General features: G+C 38.9%; 1 protein-coding gene across 1 annotated transcript; it reads right to left on the reverse strand.

Annotated features, from left to right (window-relative positions):
- Positions 1-12,637: 12,637 nt before the first annotated feature.
- On the reverse strand, positions 12,638-13,731 carry lpar4 (lysophosphatidic acid receptor 4). The gene has a single exon (XM_052088953.1). It carries the CDS (start codon positions 13,700-13,702, stop codon positions 12,638-12,640), a length of 1,065 nt encoding a protein of 354 aa, XP_051944913.1. The 5' UTR covers positions 13,703-13,731.
- Positions 13,732-22,158: the final 8,427 nt, after the last annotated feature.

Consider the following 22,158-nt stretch of genomic DNA (forward strand, 5'->3'; position numbering starts at 1 on the left):
GGTTTAAATAAGGCAGATCAGAACTAAACTTGGTAGGCCTATTTGTCTCTTGGCCCAATCGGTCCGTGCAATATTTTAAAAAGTTGGCCACCAGGAGGCGCTATGGTGTTTTAAATACATGTAAATTGTTGTATATTACGCTTTTTTTTTTTCACAAACACTTTATTCATACTATACTGTAGATCTCCTTATTCTGAACAATTTAGCCTCAAGTACCATTGGTGTGAAAGAAAACATCCATTTAATACTTGAGATCATTTTAAAAGATTACTTTTTCTAACTAGTCGTAGGCTGTTCGCCCGATCGGAATGAAATGAAAAGTTATCAAAGGAATTTTGACATTTTTATTTATTCCTAATGGCGTGGCCACTTTTTCCAGAAATGGTTAGAACTCAGATATACAAAATCAGATATTGCCACCAAATTTGGTACGCCTATGTGGCATTCACTAAAGTACAGGGGTTTCAGTACAGCGACGCACAAGGGGCGTGGCCATGACATAAAACAAATTTCAGGTCAGCGCACATGTGCATTATAGTGCCTTCTTTCCGCGGGCTTTTCATAACAGCGACAGCAAACTGATGGAACAGCCATGGAGAATCTAAGACAAAATAGGGAAATCGGTAAATGTTTTTGTTGTTTTACTATGATACAGAGGCAGATGATTTTGTAAAAGATGCGGTAGCATTTTAATGTAAAGAACGAGTAACGATAAATAATTTTTGTTACCGTTTGCAATATAAGTGCATATGAACTATGCAAATTTTGAATTAGGAGAACGCCTACACTACCACGTCACATTTTTACGCTGTACTGAAACCCCTGGAAATAAGTGACTGCATGGAGTAATTCAAACGACACAGAAAAACAATTGTGCATCTCCACCTCTTGGTGGCACTATATATATATATATATATAACTTTAAAATGGATCTAAAAACTTTAAAATGGATCTAAAAACTTTAAGCCTTTACATCAGTAATCCAGCATGGCGAACGAAGAACGAGAAGCATGGGTAAGTGACGTAAAATGTTTTTGAAACATAATGACAGTATTGATACTTTTATTGAATAAATAAAATAGACAACTTACTAATACTGAGAAAAAAATCTGAATATGTATGTGTGACTCTAATAATAAAAACAACAATAATAATAATAATAGCAGCACAAAAAAAAAATTACTTCCCGTTCTTCCTTCGCCATGCTGGATTACTGATGTTAAAGGCTTAATTTCCGTTCTAATTAATCCATATTGCGCAAAAGGTGCGCATAATCAGTGGCTTATGATATGATTGGTTAAGCTCGCATCTGATTGGCTAAAGAGTACGACAGACCCACGTGGGAAGACAGCTCTGCCAGGAAAGTCTCAAAAACACACACACACACACACACACACACACACACACACACACACACACACACACACACAAATCCGAGGGGATTCACACGAGAATGACGATGTGCACATTCAGATTCATGGATACACTCGTACATTTTAAACATTCGAAACTATTTGCGACTAGTTGTATATCTATGAAGTATGTTTTGCGTTTGTAAAATGTATTTTACGTATGGATACTTTTATTTTGTGCATAGCTTTTTGTGAATATTTACATTTATGCATTTGGCAGACGCTTTTATCCAAAGCGACTTACAGCCCTTATTACAGGGACAATCCCCCCGGAGCAACATGGGGTTAAGTGGCTTCCTCAAGGACACAATGGTGGTGGCTGTGGGGATCGAACCAGCAACTTTCTGATTACCAGTTTACCAGTTATGTGCTTTAGACCACTACACCACCACCACTTGAATATAAAATTTTTTCACGCACGTTATATTTTTTGGGTGTACCTGAATTAGGTTTCATGCATGTGAGCATGTGTGAATCTTTTTTTGTGCGTGAATTATTAATGAGATTGATTTGGCTCCATAAAGAACCAGCCTCAGAACCAGAACCACTTTTACATTTTACTGTGTATGAGTGTTCAACCTAGAATCTATATAACTGTACTCCATTTGAGGAAAGAAAATGACTCTGTGGGGCAAATTCAATAAACAGTTGTGCCACTTTTATGCATGGTATTTCAGCACAAACCTGCGTCTTGTTCAGTAATCAGCCATCTAATTTATGCAGGTGCAATCAGTGCTGAAATCTTACTGCATCTTGAGTATTTAAATTGGAATTGGGACACAGATTGCCTTTAGAACAGATTTTTTGTGTGCGTTTACATCGTTGCCTGATCTGGATAATTCCTTTAGTGGATCAGGCACTAAACAGCATGTGCAAATAAATGTGTGCTTTAATCGGTTGTAATTCATAATTAGTGAATTCCCCTGTTTGTATTCCTGTATATGTATAGAAACAGATCTTCTTAAACAATAGTATAAAATATGTTTCATTAATGTTTCAGCACACTATCACAGTCTTTTATCACTATTTGCTCATCACTTGCTAAACCCTTAAATGCTTTAAAAATGTGTTACCTAGAGAATAGGTATGGAGTGTCAACTTACTCAAAAATGACACATAAAATAATTATTGAAATATATTATTAAATTATGAATGTAAATGCACTATACATTATTAGAATGTATTTTTATTAAATTAATCATTAAATCAATAAATTTCCCTTGTATTTCAATTTATCATTATCTTTGAGATTATTTTTCATTTACACATGAGCTTTGTGTCTCTCATTTTCAATTTAAGGGTTAGGGATATCAACATGTCACTCAACATATCCAAGTAGGACCTCCTCTTCCATAATGAACACCTAAGCCGATGTTACATCATTAATAGCATTTATTTCGGCCAACAATTCCCTTACATTCTCTATATTGGTTTAAATTAAGTAATTGGCAATGTTTGGTTGGCAACTTAATCTGCAAATCTCTTATTGTAAAAGCTCAGCCATAGTTGCGGCGTAACAAAATGCACCTAAACTCACTAACCAGAAAGTCCAAAGAAATAGATTTTTAAAGGTGACGCTCACTGTCTGTGATTGACGTGCTGATAGCACTAACCCAGACAATGAAAAGACACAAAGCTCATGCATAGATTAAAAAAAAAAAAAGCAAGATAATACTAAAATGAAAATGCATACAAACTAATGCTAAAATGAAAAAAAGGGACATTTATTTTTTTGGTGATTTAATGATTAACTTGATTATTATTATTACTACTTAACGATTTCAATATGTATTTAATGGTTTATTTAACTATTTAATTTTTAGTAATTTGGTCCTCCATATATTGTATAGGAACATGTATACATTTTGAAAATAAATATAATTCACACATCACTTATTGCTAACTCTTTTTAATTTCTTAATACACCATCTTCTTATTGTGTATTATTTGGTGTATATTATTTTAAATACAAAAAATTTTTATCTTTGAAATCTTTCATCAAAATATACTGTAGATATAAATATAAATATAAATATAGCTCAGTATCTGAAATAACTTTTCTTCTCAGCAGATGACACCTAGCCCTCTTATTTTTCAATCCCAGCCCTTCACACATAAAGAAATCACTTTTCACAATCCAATCAATTGCCTATGAATAAAATCAAGTCCTACCCTGCATTTTTATCTTATTGAATGCTGTCTCCCTCGGAAATATGTTGCATGACAGAAATGGCTTTAGAATGCAGTTTCATGTTGACTTGATTTCATATTCACTTAAATAACTGGACATAATGGACATAAGCAAGTTATGCATGCAAGTTTCCCTGTGCCCTACAGGTCAAGCACTTGAGATGCAAAATAACATAAGGTTTATACAAAATGCAGTGAGGTTTATGCTTAAAACAAGATAATAAAAATGGCAATGGGGTAAGAAAACAATTTAAGTGCAATCAACAGCATTTGTGACAATGCTGATTACCCCACAAAAAAAAAATTATAACTATATTTTCAACTCAACCCTTCTTTTCTTAAAAAAAAAAGAAAGAGAAAATTAAATCCTTTCAAAGAATTCAACTATTATCAACATTTTTATAAGATAATTAAACTCTAAACAATTTATTGGGCCTTTGCACCATGCGTATTGTTCAGAATTTAGTGCACCATGTAAAACAACTCAATGAGAAGGATTTGGAGTCCTTTTTTCTAATCTAAAACTGGTTACGTGCCAGAAAGTGTCTGTAACAACATATTTAAGAGAATTATGGCAGCGCTCAAGACGTGGGCACCAATAAGCCAGAGAATGCTCATTCAGCCTTAGACAATAGCCCCATTGCTGCAGTCATAATCAGCATTTCATGAAGAGAATGAAACACCAGAGGATTTTCCCTGCACATAAGACCCAGTTTTTTCATAGCCCACATTCTCTTGCATAAGCCACTCTGTAGCTCCCTTAGAAACTCATATTGCTGCTCCTCTGAGCAAAACCTTGTTGAGGGGACGGGGGAATTTGTGCATATAAATACTCAATGGCAGGAGAAAACACTTCCCTATATGTTTTGTTGTTAACATCAAAGGTCATAAGACCAATCAAACTGTATTTTGGAACAAATTTGAAGCAATTTTGTGGAGTGTTGGATCACCACCTCTGATGTCGTGAAAATGTGGGTCCTAAGAACCAGCAGATTGTTTATGACTCTTCTCTTCTGTGGTTTCAACTAACAACCTTCTGATTACCAGCACATCGTAATTACATTGTAAAGCCATTGCAAATATGGTCTGGTTTCCATTGTTTTATTTTATAAAATTAATTAATCTCCAATTTGTGACACATTAAACTACAAAATATATTAATATATATCATAAAGATTGATCATTTAACTGCTTATCATAATTATTTCTTAATAAAAGGCAAAAAAGTTTGCTCATTTAGAGCACAATATTTACATAAACATTACTACAAACAGTAAAAAAAGATTTTTTTTTTATAGCAGTATAAAACCCCAAAATGATTTTTTTTTGTCATAACCTATATCTAATTCGAAATCTGCATGACTTAATTTCCTCCATAGAGAATAAAAGGTGCTGCTAAGCAGAATCTTAGCTTCAGTCACCATTCCCTTTCATTGCATTATTGTTGTACTTTTTGTCCATAAAATTAATTGTGACTGATGCTAACATTCTGTCTAACGTCTCCTATTGTATTCCATGATAGAAAGAAGGTCAAACTAGTTTGGAACAACATAAACAGTGTTTAAACCATGACAGAATTTTAATTTTTGGGAAAGCTTAAGCTCCGTTCACACCACCAGCGGCATTACGCGACGAACCGACACAATCCCACACATTTTTAATTAGAGCACAGTGAATTCCAGCGACACTAATTGTTGCGGCCGTTAGTGACAGATATCGCCGTCAATCAATGAGAGTGAAGACAGTGGAGCTCACGTCATCCGTCTCCAGGCAGATGTGATACTGGAGTAGAATGCAGGTAAGATGGAGAAGAAAAAGTTTCTGTGAGCGATTTCATTGTTCTGTATCATTTTTCTGTAAAAACGTGCATGGATATGAGCAAATAAAATTACGCATGGAAAACCGTGTCGGCATTCTGAGTGAGTTTGATTCATATGTTGATATAAAGTTCATCTAGTTTAATGATATGACGCATTAAGAATGGCTGCAGTTTATTTAAAATATTCTCCCCTGCAGAATGAGCATTTTTAGAGGCAAAATAACTGATTCCTTGTCAGGTTAGAATGATATCTTAGTTTTATCGGTAGTATCATCTGTAATCAGCATCTCAAACACTACTAACTATGGTCAGTTGTGCAGTCCATCAATAACGTTAGAGCAGTGGCAGCAGTAGGAACACCCACCAGCGACACAGATCACAAAGTCTTGTGACACCAAGCGTCAATGACACCCATGGTGTGAACGGGGTTTAATCCTTCAACAGTGTTGGGTCTGTTCCTTTATCATGAACATTTGTGCATGTATGCATGAGCACATCAAGATGTATTAACACTGTATATACATACAAAAGACATTTGTTTCATAATGACAAAATAAAAATAGTGTGGTAATACTGATCAACCAAACACAATGATGTGAGCTTTAGCACATTGGTATGTCTGTGTAAAAACACCGGCTTAAGTATACATGTATTTTTAATAGCGGAAAGATATTATAGGAACAGTTCACCCAAAAATGTTAATTCTCTCATCATTTACTCACCTCAGATGAGTATGATTTTTTTTTTTCAGAACACAAATTAAGATTCTCAGAAGGATATTTTAGCTCTGTGGGTTCATCCAATGCAAATTAACAGGGTTCAAAACTTTGAAGCCCCACAGCACATTAAGGCAGCATACAAGTAAACTATACTCCAGTGGTTATATCCATGTATTCAGAAGTAATATGATAGGTGTGGGTGAGAAACAGATAGATATTTAAGTCCTTTTTTCCTATAACTTCTCCTCCCTGCCCAGTAGGGGGCAATATGCATGAAGAATGCAAATCACCAAAAACAAAAGCAGAGGCTGGGCACACACAGTGTAAGTTCTGACACTCGGGAGTTTGTGAGTCCCAGCACAAAAAAATATATAATATTAAAAAAATATATATATATATATATATATATATATATATATATATATATATACACACACACACACAAACACACACAGTTGAAGTCACAAGTTTACATACACTTAGTTTGAGTCATGAAAACAAATTTTTTAACCACTCCACAGAATAAATATTAGCAAACTATAGTTTGCTATCCCCATCGGTCACTCACTTCTACGTTGTGTCAAATGAAGTGACACTAGGGGACTTTCTTGAAGGCCTCGGTTACTTCTGAACATGAGAAAAAGGCCAATGAGAATTTGAGAGACAGAATTCCCTCCCCCGGACATACGGGAATAAAAGGAGGGAATCAAGCCTCTGTTCATTCAGATTTCTTCTTCGGAGCCGAGCGGTTGTGCGATGAGCGAGCTGAGATCCCTAACTGTTCCACTCACCTCTGCAGAGCTTATGCTGTTGGATCTATGGCGCATATAAGCAGCTTTTCTCCTTTTCTACACGGCAGTGCACATTTGCCCCTGGGTGCTTCGACAGCACTGCTAAAAGAGAGTATTTTCCTAAAAGAGTTTATTTTCTCTAAAAGAGCAATACACACGAACGTCCTTTTCAGGACGCGTCTTTATAAAGATGCCCTACCGCCCCTGTGTAGTTCCTGGAGGCGGATGATTTCTCTCCACTCCTGACGGTCGCGATCACACTGAGGCAGCATTTATGGATGGTTCGTGTTCTCACAGCGAGAACTTAACCATGGCAACTTTACAGTCGCAGCTTTCCTTGTTAAAGAGGAATGCCACTTCAGCCGCTCCCCGCATCGCTCCTTCTTCCCACGGGATTGAGGATGACCCGGCTGGCGATGGAGGTGATTTGGGGATGGCAGAGGGCTCAGTTTCGCTGGGTAGATCCCCACAAACCACCCGCCCACCGTCACACTCGCTGACTTCCGTCTGAGCTCGAGGTGAAAGCGGCTTGTCTCACGGCCAGTCTGTTTACTCCCTCGAGCCCCCCCGAGCTGGATGATGAGTTCACCGCTGCATCGGTGAGCATTCCGCCGTCTGACTCGGAAGACTCGACGGGCCTGCCTCCTTCGGGTCAGCACGCCCAGTCTGAGGCTGACACGCAGATGGCCGACATGCTTGCCTGGGTCGCCATCAGTGTGGGGTTGGACTGGAACCCTCCGTCCTCCCCACAGCCTTCACAGCAAGACGATTAGCTCCTCGGGTCTGGTTGCTGCTCAAAGCCATGCCCCCCTTCCGGTTCCTTTCTTCCGGGGTGTGTGATGAGCTTACGAGGTCGTGGAAGGCACCTTTCACTGCCCGCAACCGACCTCCTCACTCATCCGCTCTCACTACCCTCAACGACGGGGCGGCCCACAGGTACTCGGAGGTCCAACAGGTGGACAGAGCGGTTGTATTCCACCTGTGCCCTGAGAACGCCGGACCTACGACTGCTGCCCACCGGCCGGCCGGTTCTGATGAGTCTAGAGGACGCCTACACGGGACCTCCTTCTCAGTCACTAACCTGCCCCCTGCCGGGTGTGCGGACCAAGGTAAGTGCTTCATGTTCTCTCAGCACCAAAGCCCCGGGATGCGCTTTTGCCTCCCGACACCACACTACCTGCTCCACACCGCTGTGTAGCCTCGCCAGGTACATCAAAAACTATCGTCCCCTTAGTGCCCCTCGCACGGAGCTTGGATGCGTGGCACTCACTTCCCAACCAGTCACGCTGGCTGGCCAGGACCATCCGACTCAGCTATGCGATTCAGTTTGCCAGGCCCCCATCCCCTTTCGGCGGCATCCGCTTTATCTCGGTGGATGGCGAAGACACCAACAACCTACGTGCGGAGATCTCAACCCTCTTTCTCAAAGACGTGATACAGCCTGTCCTTCCAGCTGAGATGAAGAAGGTTTTCTACAGCCCTTCATCATACCCAAGAAAGGCGGCGGATTACAACCAATCTTTTTCAACCGGGCCTTGCATAAACTCCCGTTCAAAATGCTTGCACAAAGACACATTCTAACTTGCGTCTGGCATCAAGATTGGTTCCCTGCGGTAGACCTGAAGGATGCGTACTTCCATGTCTCTATCTTGCCTCGACACCGACCATTCCTATGGTTCACATTCGACAGCCAGGCATATCAGTACAAGGTCCTCCACTTCGGCATGTCCCTAACCCTCACATCTTCACGAAGGTCGCAGAGGCAGCCCTTGCTCCGCTAAGAGAAGTTGGCATCCGCATACTCAATTACCTCAACAACTGGCTCATCTTAGCCCACTCTCGAGAGTCACTGTGCTCAGCCGTCTAGGGCTTCAGGTCAACTGGGAAAAGAGCAAGCTCGCCCCGGTTCAGACCATCTGTTTTCTCGGCATGGAGTTAGACTCAGTCTTAATGACAGTCGGTGCTGAAATGTCTCATGTCCCCTTATTCAAGCCAGGCACAGCAAATCCTCCGCGGCATTCGTGCCACTGGGGTTGATGCATATGAGACCACTTCAGCACTGGCTTCAGACTCGAGTCCCGAGAAGTCCATGGCACCTTGGCTGTAATCCACACCCTGCAGAGGTTTCTCATGCTAATACGGGGAAAGCACGTCTTGATTCCCCTAATGTCCCCTAATGTCGCTTCATTCGACACAAAGTCTCGTTCCCTCCATCAGGGAACGGAGGTTACAACAGTAACCTAGATGTTTTGGCAAGTCATTCAGGACATCTACTTTGTGCATGACACAAGTCATTTTTCCAACAATTGTTTAGAGACAGATTGTTTCACTTTTAATTGACTATATCAGTGGGTCAGAAGTTTACACTTACATACTACAAGTTAACTGTGCCTTTAAGCAGCTTGGACAATTCCACAAAATAATTTTTGAAATATTTAGCCTTTAGTCATTTTGCCAATTAAATTGACCCAAGTTAAGCAATTTAAAGACAATGCTACCAAATATTAACAAAGTGTATGTAAACTTCTGACTCACTGGGAATGTGATGAAAGAAATAAAAGCTGAAATAAATAATTCTCTCTACTATTATTCTGAAATTTCACATTCTTAAAATAAAGTAGTGATCCTAACTGACCTAAGACAGTGAATATTTTCTACGAATACATGTCAGGAATTGTAAAAACCGTACATAAATATATACACTCACCTAAAGGATTATTAGGAACACCTGTTCAATTTCTCATTAATGCAATTATCTAATCAACCAATCACATGGCAGTTGCTTCAATGCATTTAGGGGTGTGGTCCTTGTCAAGACAATCTCCTGAACTCCAAACTGAATGTCAGAATAGGAAAGAAAGGTGATTTAAGCAATTTTGAGCGTGGCATGGTTGTTGGTGCCAGACGGGCCGGTCTGAGTATTTCACAATCTGCTCAGTTACTGGGACTTTCACGCACAACCAATTCTAGGGTTTACAAAGAATGGTGTGAAAAGGGAAAAACATCCAGTATGCGGCAGTCCTGTGGGTGAAAATGCCTTGTTGAAGCTAGAGGTCAGAGGAGAATGGGCCGACTGATTCAAGCTGACAGAAGAGCAACTTTGCCTGAAATAACCACTCATTACAACCGAGGTATGCAGCAAAGCATTTGTGAAGCCACAACACGCACAACCTTGAGGCGGATGGGCTACAACAGCAGAAGACCCCACCGGGTACCACTCATCTCCACTACAAATAGGAAAAAGAGGCTACAATTTGCAAGAGCTCACCAAAATTGGACAGTTGAAGACTGGAAAAATGTTGCCTGGTCTGATGAGTCTCGATTTCTGTTGAGACATTCAGATGGTAGAGTCAGAATTTGGCGTAAACAGAATGAGAACATGGATCCATCATGCCTTGTTACCACTGTGCAGGCTGGTGGTGGTGGTGTAATGGTGTGGGGGATGTTTTCTTGGCACACTTTAGGCCCCTTAGTGCCAATTGGGCATCGTTTAAATGCCACGGCCTACCTGAGTGTTGTTTCTGACCATGTCCATCCCTTTATGGCCACCATGTACCCATCCTCTGATGGCTACTTCCAGAAGGATAATGCACCATGTCACAATGTTCGAATCATTTCAAATTGGTTTCTTGAACATGACAATGAGTTCACTGTACTAAAATGGCCCCCATAGTCACCAGATCTCAACCCAATAGAGCATCTTTGGGATGTGGTGGAACGGGAGCTTCGTGCCCTGGATGTGCATCCCACAAATCTCCATCAACTGCAAGATGCTATCCTATCAGTATGGGCCAACATTTCTAAAGAATGCTATATATATATATATATATATATATATATATATATATATATATATATATATATACACAATTATTACAAATGCTGTTTGACATTTTATAGATTCAGATTTTGAAGGGAGACTGATTTCACGACTACATACATCAATCATAACATCAGTGTGTTGCTGCTGCCAATTACTGCATGATAATAAAGTGCACAAAATTTACAAGATTAAAAAGAAAGTGCAGAAAATTCACACACTGTTTCTGCTGTTTACTTATGACGTTTAGTGCAGAATTGTATTATTCCAATTTAGAGGTAGGCTACGTCCTTTCTCATCTGTGTCACTGGTTGCATGTGGATCTGGAGGAAAGCGCTAGCTCACATTAGCTGCTCGTGTGACCCTCTGGAGTCAACAACAGCATTCTTGTCCATGTAAATGTGCTTTAAAGCCACACATGGTTAAAAAGTCTTGTTTTAGCACAGTGTTTGATTGACAGGTAAAACTTTCAACCTAGAAGTCCTTGGTTGATTTATTTGAAGATCAGAGAACAGCATGGGTTTCTGTAGAATGTTCTCGGTGATGTGGTCATGAATAATATGGTAAAAAGAGTTTTAACACAACCATTTTCTCCAAATGTGTAAGAGCTTCATGAATACACGCAATCTCTACCAACTGGTAAAAATTTGTCGGGAGCTCTTGTGGCACCCCCCGCTTAGGAGGGTGCAAATACAACATGACTTACATATTGATCTGTTTCACCAATGATATTGCTTCTGAAGTCATGGATTTAACCACTGGAGCTGTATGGATAACTTTTATGCTGCCTTTATTTTATTCTTACTTGTATTGTATGGATGTACAGAGCTGAGATTTTCTTCTAAAAATGTAAAAGAAAACCAGATAAAAGAAAGTCATAGACATCTGGTATGGCATGAGGGTGCGAAAATTATGAGAGAATTTTCATTTTGTGGGTAACTATTCCTTTAAAAGGCATACAAAACTGTGTTTAGCCTGTCCTTAAGCTTTATCAGTCTCACTCCTCACTTCTACTTGTCAGTGCTTGTCAGTGCAAAAGGCAAAATTGGCATGAGGGTGCGAAATGGCATGAGGGTGCGAAAATTATGAGAGAATTTTCATTTTGGGGGTAACTATTCCTTTAACAGGCATACAAAACTGTGTTTAGCCTGTCCTTAAGCTTTATCAGTCTCACTCCTCACTTCTACTTGTCAGTGCTTGTCAGTGCAAAAGTCAAAATTTAAGTTATGTCTTTTAACCAGTAATAATTCACCAAAACCACTCTCATTACGATACATCCCTATAATGACTTTTTACCTGTGCCACAAAAATATATTCTTGTATTCCAAATGTAACTTGGTCCATTGCCTAAATCTCCAAAACGTCACCCTTTGTCCATATTTTAAATGTCACTTTGATGCCGTATTTATCTCATTCCAGAGGTTTAAATTATAATGGAGTGGTGGTGGCATAGTGGCTAAAGCACAGGGCTGTTAATCAGAAGGTCACAGGTTAATCAGAAGGTCACAGGTTAATCAGAAGGCCACAGGTTCTAACCCCACAGCCACCACCATTGTGTCCTTGAGCAAGGCTCTTAACTCCAGGTTGTTCTGGGGGGATTGTCCCTGTAATAACTGCACTGTAAGTTGCTTTGGATAAAAGTGTCTGCCAAATGCATAAATGTAAATGTATAATAAAATATATTGCAGTAACGCATGATAAATCTGAAAATTGGCACGCCTATGGGGAGATAACGGAGCGTTAAGGAAGTTTTCATGATGCAGGCAAAAAGTCACTATGGTGTTATCTTCATCATAAGATTGCCCTGAACTGGCACTACATCCTGAAATGTCACTCCCAGTGTACATACTCTATATTCTTTCCAAACGTTGTTCCACTTGACCTGGTCAGAACTGAGTCTCACCAGCCTGATCTTTTCCGTTGTTGATCAGTGTGTTAGGTTCAAAGGCTACTTCTGTGTCAGTGTTTTCCTTGCTAAACACTGGAACTTCACTGCGCAGTGTGTTTTCTTGCTTGCTCTGACACTTCCCGGTGGTCAGTGATTTTTGAAATGACTCAGAGGTGAAGTAGTAGACCACTGGGTCAAAGCAGCAGTTGAAGGTCGCCACACAAAGTGTTACGGGATACATCGTTCGTGCCAACCTCTCCACCCAGCAGCTTGCAAGTGCTCGAGTACGCACCATGGCATAGATGAACAGAACGGAATTGTAAGGCACAAAGCAAATGATAAAGATGGCCAAATGCACCACAATCATGCGAAGAACTCGCTCCTTGTTGGTGCCAATCTGACATAGTGTAGCGGGCCTACGTAAGGTCCTCAGTACCATGGATGAGCAAGCTAGATTGATCATCAGTGGGATGAGGAACCCCACAACTTCAATAAAGATGGTGATCTTGGACAAATATGTCTTCCATGTTTTCTTGGAGAAGCCCTCAAAGCAGGTGGTGCTGGTTTTGGACTGGTTGGTGGAAGAGAAGAAGGTCACGGACATACCCCCACCCAGTATCAGCAACCAGATGGTAGCACACACAATAACGGTATTGCGGCGGGTACGGATGGAACGTGACCGGAAGGGGTAAACGATGGCCAGAAAGCGATCCACACTGATGCATGTGAGGAACAGCATGCTACCGTAGATATTGGTGATGAAGGCCCCACCTGAGATCTTGCACAGTGTATCACCAAAAGGCCAGTGGCGATTGACATTATAAAAGATCTTGAAAGGAAGCGTAAACACAAATACTAAGTCTGATAAAGCAAGGTTAGTCATGAAGAGCGTGGCCTCGTTGCGCATCTTCATGCGACAGCAGAAGACAAACAGAGAGGCGCAGTTAGTGACCAGTCCTAACACAAATGCAACACTATACACCACACCGTACAGGTTGTACTTGAAGGAGTCATCGATGTCACAATTCTCCATCCCAGTCTCGTTAAGAACCAGACTGGCCATTGTAGCACCAGCAGCAGTGAAAACCTGCTCTCAACAAGAGATCTGGATGAAGTTCTGCTGCTTTCCTATCATCGACATACAGCTCCAAAAAGCTTGACCACAGCTTGTGCTTCCGAAGTATGGTCAGCTCCCCTTCTGTTTGCAGCATACACCAGTGGACCAATCTGTAGTTTCCTGCATGAGGGCGACAACAAGAAGTCACCGTTAAAGGTTTTGCTCTCACATACATTTGATACCAAAATAAGACCAAAACCAGTGTTTACAACCATTACAGCACTTACACACTGTGGTGGCAAAAAAAAAAGCCTTTGAAGTGGTGCTGTGTTCAATGTAAAAGAGGCTTGCCAAGAGGTCACAATGAATACCAAAGAAAATGGGTCAGACTCTTTCCATGGTTTGTCTCCTCAAGATGTACTCCCTAATATAGGTGCAACCCAGGGTAAAGTCTTAAAAATGAATAGGGCATAGGTATGATCACTTCTGACCAGAACAGTCACTACATATTGACTGTGAACAGCACCTGCATGGCTGGGTAATTTGTGTTTACATCGCTTTTTGAGAATAAAAGGTGTGCAGGCTACAACGATAACTGATAAGCATTATTTAGTTTTCACTATCTAGCATAGGCATGTTGCATAGTTTGTGTCAGTAATACAGATGAATATAGATTTACAAAGGTCCCGACTTTTTACCACCCCTTCAGTTTGGTACGTAAGCTGTGACGTTGACAAATTATTGGTCTATAGACATATCTGACCGTATTTTGCTTCGTATACTGCAGGGGTGTCCAAACTCCAGCTGTCCTGATATGGCCAGCAAAAGATTTTAGAAGTAGAACAGAATTTGGCCTGCTATTGAGAAATTATATGACATTCATATTCTGAACACTGATTGTAGCTATGATGCACATCCACATTTCACAATGCATAGTCTCCATTACTACATTCTCTTCACAGTCGCCACCAGATGTGAATCTTTAAAGGCCCTGTTCATACAACAGCTTATAGTGAAGGTGACTGAAGTACATTTAAAAAATGGCGATGGCCATAACACCGGCAAGTCTTTACACAATTGATGCCACATTATTAAATAAACATGTCAGATCAAGGCTCGATGATTTACAGACAGTGGTATTTAATAATTTTTTTCCAGAATGCACATGACTCGAACCCGCGAGCAGCTACGGTGGGAGACAGCGGCTGGATCTTGGGACAATACGCAGCTCATTTCGTTGTCTCTGTGATCTAACGGAACCCCTCCTCAAACACATGAGACACGCGTGTAAAGTGCTGTATGACTCTCTCATATTAAATGACGTTACAGACCACTAGTTGCCCAGTAAAGTTCCATTCACACAGCACAGGTTTGCTGTAAAAAATGTGGTTGTGAAATCTGAACATATGCAGGTGTCCGCTCAGTTACAGAATTCGGTTGTCACTCTTGTAAATAACCTAACTGTTTGTGAACATTACCGTATAAAACTCACAAATACAGGACTTACAGTATTCTGCTGCTGTGTGAACATGGCCAGGGACTTTTTAGCAGAGATGAGACACTTCTATTAAAATGAATAGGAGAAAGTGGAAAGCCCATCCAAGGAGCTCTGAGTGCAAACGGTCAATGGATGTAGAAAGGAAGTCCTGCCTTACATGAAAAAGAGCCAATCACCTTTTAGATACAGACATCACCTCCCAATTAACTCGAGAACGTGCATGCGCTTTAGCTATACAAGCCAGGAAAAAAGCATTTTTAGCATTATATGAGGTAACGAAGCACAATTTATGATTCCAGTATTGTCAAATTTGATTGCTGATTTGAAATGTGTTCTTTGATTGTAATCTTGACCAATCGTTTTTGAGATTTCAGTCTTTACCAATTACAATAGATAGAAGCTGCACTGTCATGACTAAAAATAGCCTCCGGAGAGCATTCCAAATATGGCTGACTGATAGTGGATTGACTTGCTAGAAAGATTTTGATGTGGTCCAACTGTCAAAAAATGTTATGTAAACAAACAAACACATGGCCTATAATCTGCTGTAAATTGCTCTCTCTCTCTCTTTCTCTCTCTCTCTGTAGACCATTTCAAGGAATAATCGGCGGTTTAAGAAGTGACATCTTTGTCCCCTTAACTGGCACCCCTCCTTTATAGCATTTACCAGAAAATTACATAATCAGATTTAAATGCCTGTAATTCTTGAACTCTTGGGACTACAGACCTAATTCTGGAATATTTTTGAAGAAGAGACCTGTGAGATTATTGTGAAACAGCCAATGCATATTTTGGAGAGGCTATGGAGCCTTTGATCTGGTTTGACTGACAGCTCCAGCTGTGAATCACAGAGAGACTCATGGGTGGGTTTCATCAGAATAGAGACCTCTATGCTAACTGATAAAATAAGCTTTATAATCAATATTTTATTTATAATAGACATTACATATTATGTGATGATGCAAGCAAAGGATGATTTGCAAGCAATTTTTGCTGTTTTGGATAAAATGGTTGAGTCTATTTTCAATAGTGGACACTTACTAAGAATTGTATATTACAATTGCCTGCCATCATCCGTTTGGATCAAAACCAGAAGATATAAAAGATAAGTAATACCGATCACGTCACATGTTTTAAAATCTACTCTTTTAGTATTTTAATGCATTACTGTAATGATGTAATTCAGATCGCAAAATAGTGGGAAGCTAGAGATTTGTAGCTTTCGAATGATACAAGATTTGTCAATATTAAAGTTGGATTTGAAATTAATATAGTCCAATAAACATTTTAGAAAAAACTCAAAATAGAAGAAAAACGTCCCAAATAGGGGTGCTGCCAGTTAAGGGCTTTAAAAGGATTAGTTCACCCAAAAGTGACAATTCTCTCATCATTTACTTATCCTCATGCTCTCCCTGATGTGTATGATGCTCTTTCTTCAGCCGAACACAAACAAAGATTTTTAGAAGAATATTTCAGCTCTGTAGGTACATACAATGCAAGTGAATGGGTGCCAACATTTTTAAGCTCCAAAATGCACATAAACACAGCATAAAAGTAATCCATATCTTCAGAAACAATATGATAGGTGCGGGTGAGAAACAGTTACATTTTGAAGACCTTTTTTACTAACTCTCAACTTTCACTTTTGCATTCTTCATCTTTTGTATTTGGTGATTCACATTCTTTGTACCTAATGGGCAGTGACGATCATTAATGGTAAAAACTGACTTAAATATTGATCTGTTTCTCACCCACACCTATCATATCACTTCTGGATTTAACCAATGGAGTCATATGGATTACTTTTATGCTGATAGTATGTGCTTTTTGGAGCTTAAAAATGTTGGCACCCATTCACTTACATTGTGTATGGACCTACAGAGCAGAGACATTTTTCTAAAAATCTTTGTTTGTGCTTTGCTGAAGAAAGAAAGTCATACACATCAAGGTTGGCATGAGGATCAGTAAATAATGAGAGAATTTTCATTTTTGGGTGAACTCTCCCCTTAAAAATTATCTGTAAGTTGTCAAAATCATTCTAAATAACAGCGGGAGGCACTTCATTCATAGTGACTTTAACACAATTTAAAAATAAGTCACTAACGTTAACACAATTGCCATAAATATTATTAAAATGTTTACTATGTTGTTCGGTGACTGGATGTTCTCTGGATGCCTGGAACTAACAAAAACATGTTTAGATTTCCAAAAAGAGCAACCACAAATGGGCACATGAACTGCAGCAGTGAAGCGAGATGGCTGGATATGTAAAGTTTTAACAACTATAGCATACATCTTATCTCAGGTAGGGGAACAAAATTTATGCCATCTAATTGTAAGTCTGAGAGGTAGAGATCTTAGAGTGATTATAAATCACTCCCATTATAATGAAGTTGCACAAGTAATTTATAAATACATTTAGTCATTTAGCAGACAATTTTTATCCAAAACGACTTACAATTGAGGAAAATTAACCATTTGTCAACAATATCTGCAGTATCGAACTGCTAAGTTCTTAGAGCAGCTCGAGTAATATTGAAGCTAGTGTAGAAGAAAGACAAGAAAAGTATTTTTAGAAATCCTTACCTTGTCTGCAGATAAAACAAACAGCTTCACTGATTATAATAGAAGCTATCCAATCCAGGTTTAAAAATGTACAGTGTGAAATTTTGGAACATGAATACCCAGGACAAATCTTTAACCCAGGGTAAAATATGAACAGTGTGAAACAAGAAAAAAGATAAACCAGGATTTCATTTACCCAGGGTTAAGGGTGACCCTGGGTTAACAATTGTAAGTGTAAAAAGCCCTTATACGAACGCAAAGAACACACTTACGTTCTCATGAAATCTAGAATTGCCTAGCTACAGTACCTTGAAAGCAGTGGTCGACGATATATAGCCAAGGTGATAAATCATCTGATATTCAGAATTTTTTAACTATTGGCATCAGGCAATAAACTTTCCCATTTTGCCAATTTGTATCTTAGGGTGCTGACAATTGCCTCCTTGCAGAAGAATGAGCCATGTGAGATATGAAAATGACCAAATCGCAGTTTGTTTTGTTGTTACATGCCATTGTGTTACTACTTGAGTTGGGGTACTCGAGTTCGGACTCAAGTCCGAGTCACGAGTCCAATATTAATGGAATTGAACTTATCACGGTCTCAAGCCTTTGGGACTCTGGATTTTTTTCGTAGTCCAGCCGAGTCCATGGCATTTGATTTGTGATGCAATGAACAAAATTAATAAAAAACAAGAAACAGAAATAAATGGACACTCTGTCTGCAAGCAGTTGTAACACCCCTGATGTCGTAGACGTAGCAAGATTTTGTTTCACTATGTTAAGAAAACACACCTGCAGAGCAGCACACTCAGTCAACCAATATGCTTAAATGTTACTACAGAGACTGCTGTATAGTAGTGATTACCGAGGTTGCGACCGGCCAGGGACCGGAATCAGCCGATTTTCCACATGCTCGGCCCGGACCGGCATGTGGAAAATCGGCTGCCTCACGTCTTTCCGATTCCAAGTCGGTCCGTTTTGTTGCCAGCGCAGGCAATAACGTCACAGCTGCATGTAAACATGTCATTGGCGTGGAAGATCGTCACTGTGAATAATACATAAAGTTCGCAATTTGTAATGATTGTAAGGCTAAAGTAAACCGCGGAGGAACCACCACAATAACGTTCGGAAAAACAAACATAATTTAGACACTTAAAACCCCCTTACCCAGCTGAAAATGCCCATTTTAAAAAAGAAGCTAAAAAGGGAAAGCGGCTAAAGCTAGCCAGAACTCAGAGCCAGCCACAAATCAGCAGCCTCTCCTATCTTTCCTTGGTATGAGCAGCGAAAATACCGTGTCCGATATTAAAATCAGTGCGACACACATTGCAAAAGGTATTGTTGATAAGGCTTCGGTATATGAAATTAAATGCTTCCGTCCAGCTGTTGTTAAATTTACATGTGTGTGTATATGTGTGTGTGTGTGTGTGTATATATATACATATATATATAAATAAATTAATAAAATATATATATATATTTTTTTTTTCACCGGAGCACCACCTGAGTCTTCTCCTCCCATCTACCAGCGATGCTTGATTCAACTTCCAGCGTCTACTGCCTGCGTAGATATCAACAGAGCAGCTTCGTTTTGGTTGCCAGGTTGAGGTCACAAATTTTTGGAAATTTGTATGAGGTGTCGATTGTGTGAGTAGGATGCGTTTCATACAATATCTGGCAACTGGACAACCTTGGAATAATATATTGATGTGATTATTCATATAACGTGGTTTGGGCCATACAAATTATGGGAGTTTCCCGGGAGAAATAAAAAAAACTAGAGGGGGTGTGAAATATGGAAGACTCCTGGGATAACCAGGAGTGTTGACAGGTATGGTTACAAGCCGATCCCGAAGCAGCAATCAGTTTAACAACTGATATTTGGACATCTAACGTAAGCTTAATGTCAATGTTGAGCGTATTGGACAGGTCAGTTTTGTTCATAGGCTTGTAATCTTTGGAATTGTTTTGTTAGACGAATAATAAAGAGAAAAAGGTCCATTTATAAAAATAGTGGAAAATGACATCTGTTTTGTTATATAAAGCAATTCATTTGCAGTTAATTGTTATTTCTACCCCTTTCCAGTCACAGAGCACTTTATTTTGAGAGTTGTTTAAGTGAGAGAAGATCCTGTAAACTTAAAGCAGTTTGGGGAAAATTGTAATGTTTAATACATTTTTGTATTATGAAAATAAAATTTTGAATTGAAGAAAGGTAGATTTTGTTTGTATATGCGGTAAATAATAGTTCTTAGTAAGAAAATCGGAAAAAAATCGGTTCGGCAGGGCACACTTGTAAAAAAATCGGAAATCGGCCAAGAAGTCGGTGCATCTCTATAAAAAACACCTATTTATTATTATTGTTTCTCACCAAACCTTATTGTATTCCTTCAGAACAAGACATGAGTCGCATACAATAATTTGTTCTGAATTATACTTTTGTGTCCTTTTAAAGCTTGAAGAAGTGGTCACCATAAAGTGCCATTGTGTGACATTACTGAGCAAATGTTTAACACATTTTCTCCCTTTCTGTTTAGAAAAATAAATAAAATCATATGGTGTTATAACAACACAAGGGTGAGTAAACAATCACTGAATTAAATTTTTTGGGTGGAGCAACAAATAATGCAAATGTCAATAGAACGTAATAAGAAGTGTGTTGAAGGACAATTTTGTCTTCATACACCTAAAGCATATGCATTCTGAAACCAATTTGAAGTTTATTCAGCAGGAAACTAATCATAAACTAGTGTTTTTGTTGCATTTATTTGACAATAGTTTTTGGCTCGAACCCAACACTAGTTATTGCGATACTAGACTGGTGTGCAACAAAGTCTAATTTAAATACTCAACATGTCAGAGCCACGAACGATGTGTAACTGATAATGTTAAATTGCTCGCCTGTTTCTCTTTCCTTTTCCCACCTCAACATTTCCCTGTAACTATTAACTGTCTAATGATATAAAGGCAAATATCATAAACCATCTGCAAATACTGTATGTGGATTGCTTGTTTAAACAGATATCATTCACAAGCCTCATGAAAATCAAGTGTTTACTAAACTGAAGCAAGTGTTCTGACAGCCTGAATCAAAACTTTGTTTCCTCTGTTTTATTAATATTATATGATGCTCAGTCCGTGACAATCCAAGCAGGCGATTCCGGCTGTGTAAATTATCAGGAGATTGCTGCATGCTTGATCCGCACAAGCTAGTGAGAGCAACTTCAAAAAAAAGTGCTTCATGTACACTATAAGTAAATGTCATATTCTCTGTGCACTGTTTGTACAATTGATTTGTGAGTAAATGTGATTGCGATCGTATGTCATCCATGGTTGCTAGACTACTATGTGCACTATTATTTCCTTCTTCCTAATACAGTACATTCTTTTTTATAAAGTTAAAGTTTTGTGTGCATTTTTAAGTAAATATAGTACTAAATAAGTGTTTAGACATTTTTTTAAACAGCAAGGATGGGAATCATAAGGAATTTTACAATTCCAGTTCTGATTCCTCTAAACAATTGTGTTTCCTTAACGGTCCAGTTATGATTCCAGTAATTCTTTTAGTACTTTTGTTTTTAAATAATTATTTAGAAATGAGAAATGCAATTCTTATTGCATTTACTACCCTCTGCTGTCTGTTACCAAATAATGAGATAATTTCAGATGTGTTGTTGTATTATACATGCAGAAGAATTGAAATGACATGATTTGAATCTAGGAAAAAACAAACCTTTTTAATCCTGGAATTCCTCAGCATCATAAATTAATGGACCAAGCAAAAACAGTCCTACTGAAGGCCTTTCTTTGGACAATAAAATGGTCAAGACACTCTAAACAACCTAATTTAAAGCAAAAAAGGTCATTGGTCAGAAAGGCCTCTCAGCATGACCTTCTGAACTTCCACACAGAGTTAAAGCAGACTTTTCCTTGAAAGGTTTCCAAAAGACTATCAGATTTGCATGACTCTAATACTAACACATTTCATCCTAATCCAGGAACATTTTACACAAAGTCACAGTACTTTACCAATTTAACCTTCTAAAATGTACAGAATGCATTTAAATCCAAGATTTATACAATACCTAGTCTTGATAGTTAATTCTGACAATTGCTCTGAACTGTGGTAACTTGAATAACTGACAAATTAATGATTATAGCCTGATGTACCTCTTTAAAATGTGTGTAATGTTTTATCCATGTTGTATAACCAAGGAATTAACCAGTATTATTTGTAACCAGGGATTTTCATATTTTGTTACCTACACGTACAATATTAATGAAAGAATGTCATGTTTAGTATGTAAACGTTTGCTGGCGTATGCAGAGAAAGCCAATGACAACGAATGTCATACCACTTGTACCATTTGCAAGATATAAAAGTTAATGATTAAACATG

This window comes from Xyrauchen texanus, chromosome 23, assembly GCF_025860055.1.
Source record: "Xyrauchen texanus isolate HMW12.3.18 chromosome 23, RBS_HiC_50CHRs, whole genome shotgun sequence".
Taxonomy (NCBI): Eukaryota; Metazoa; Chordata; class Actinopteri; order Cypriniformes; family Catostomidae; genus Xyrauchen; species Xyrauchen texanus.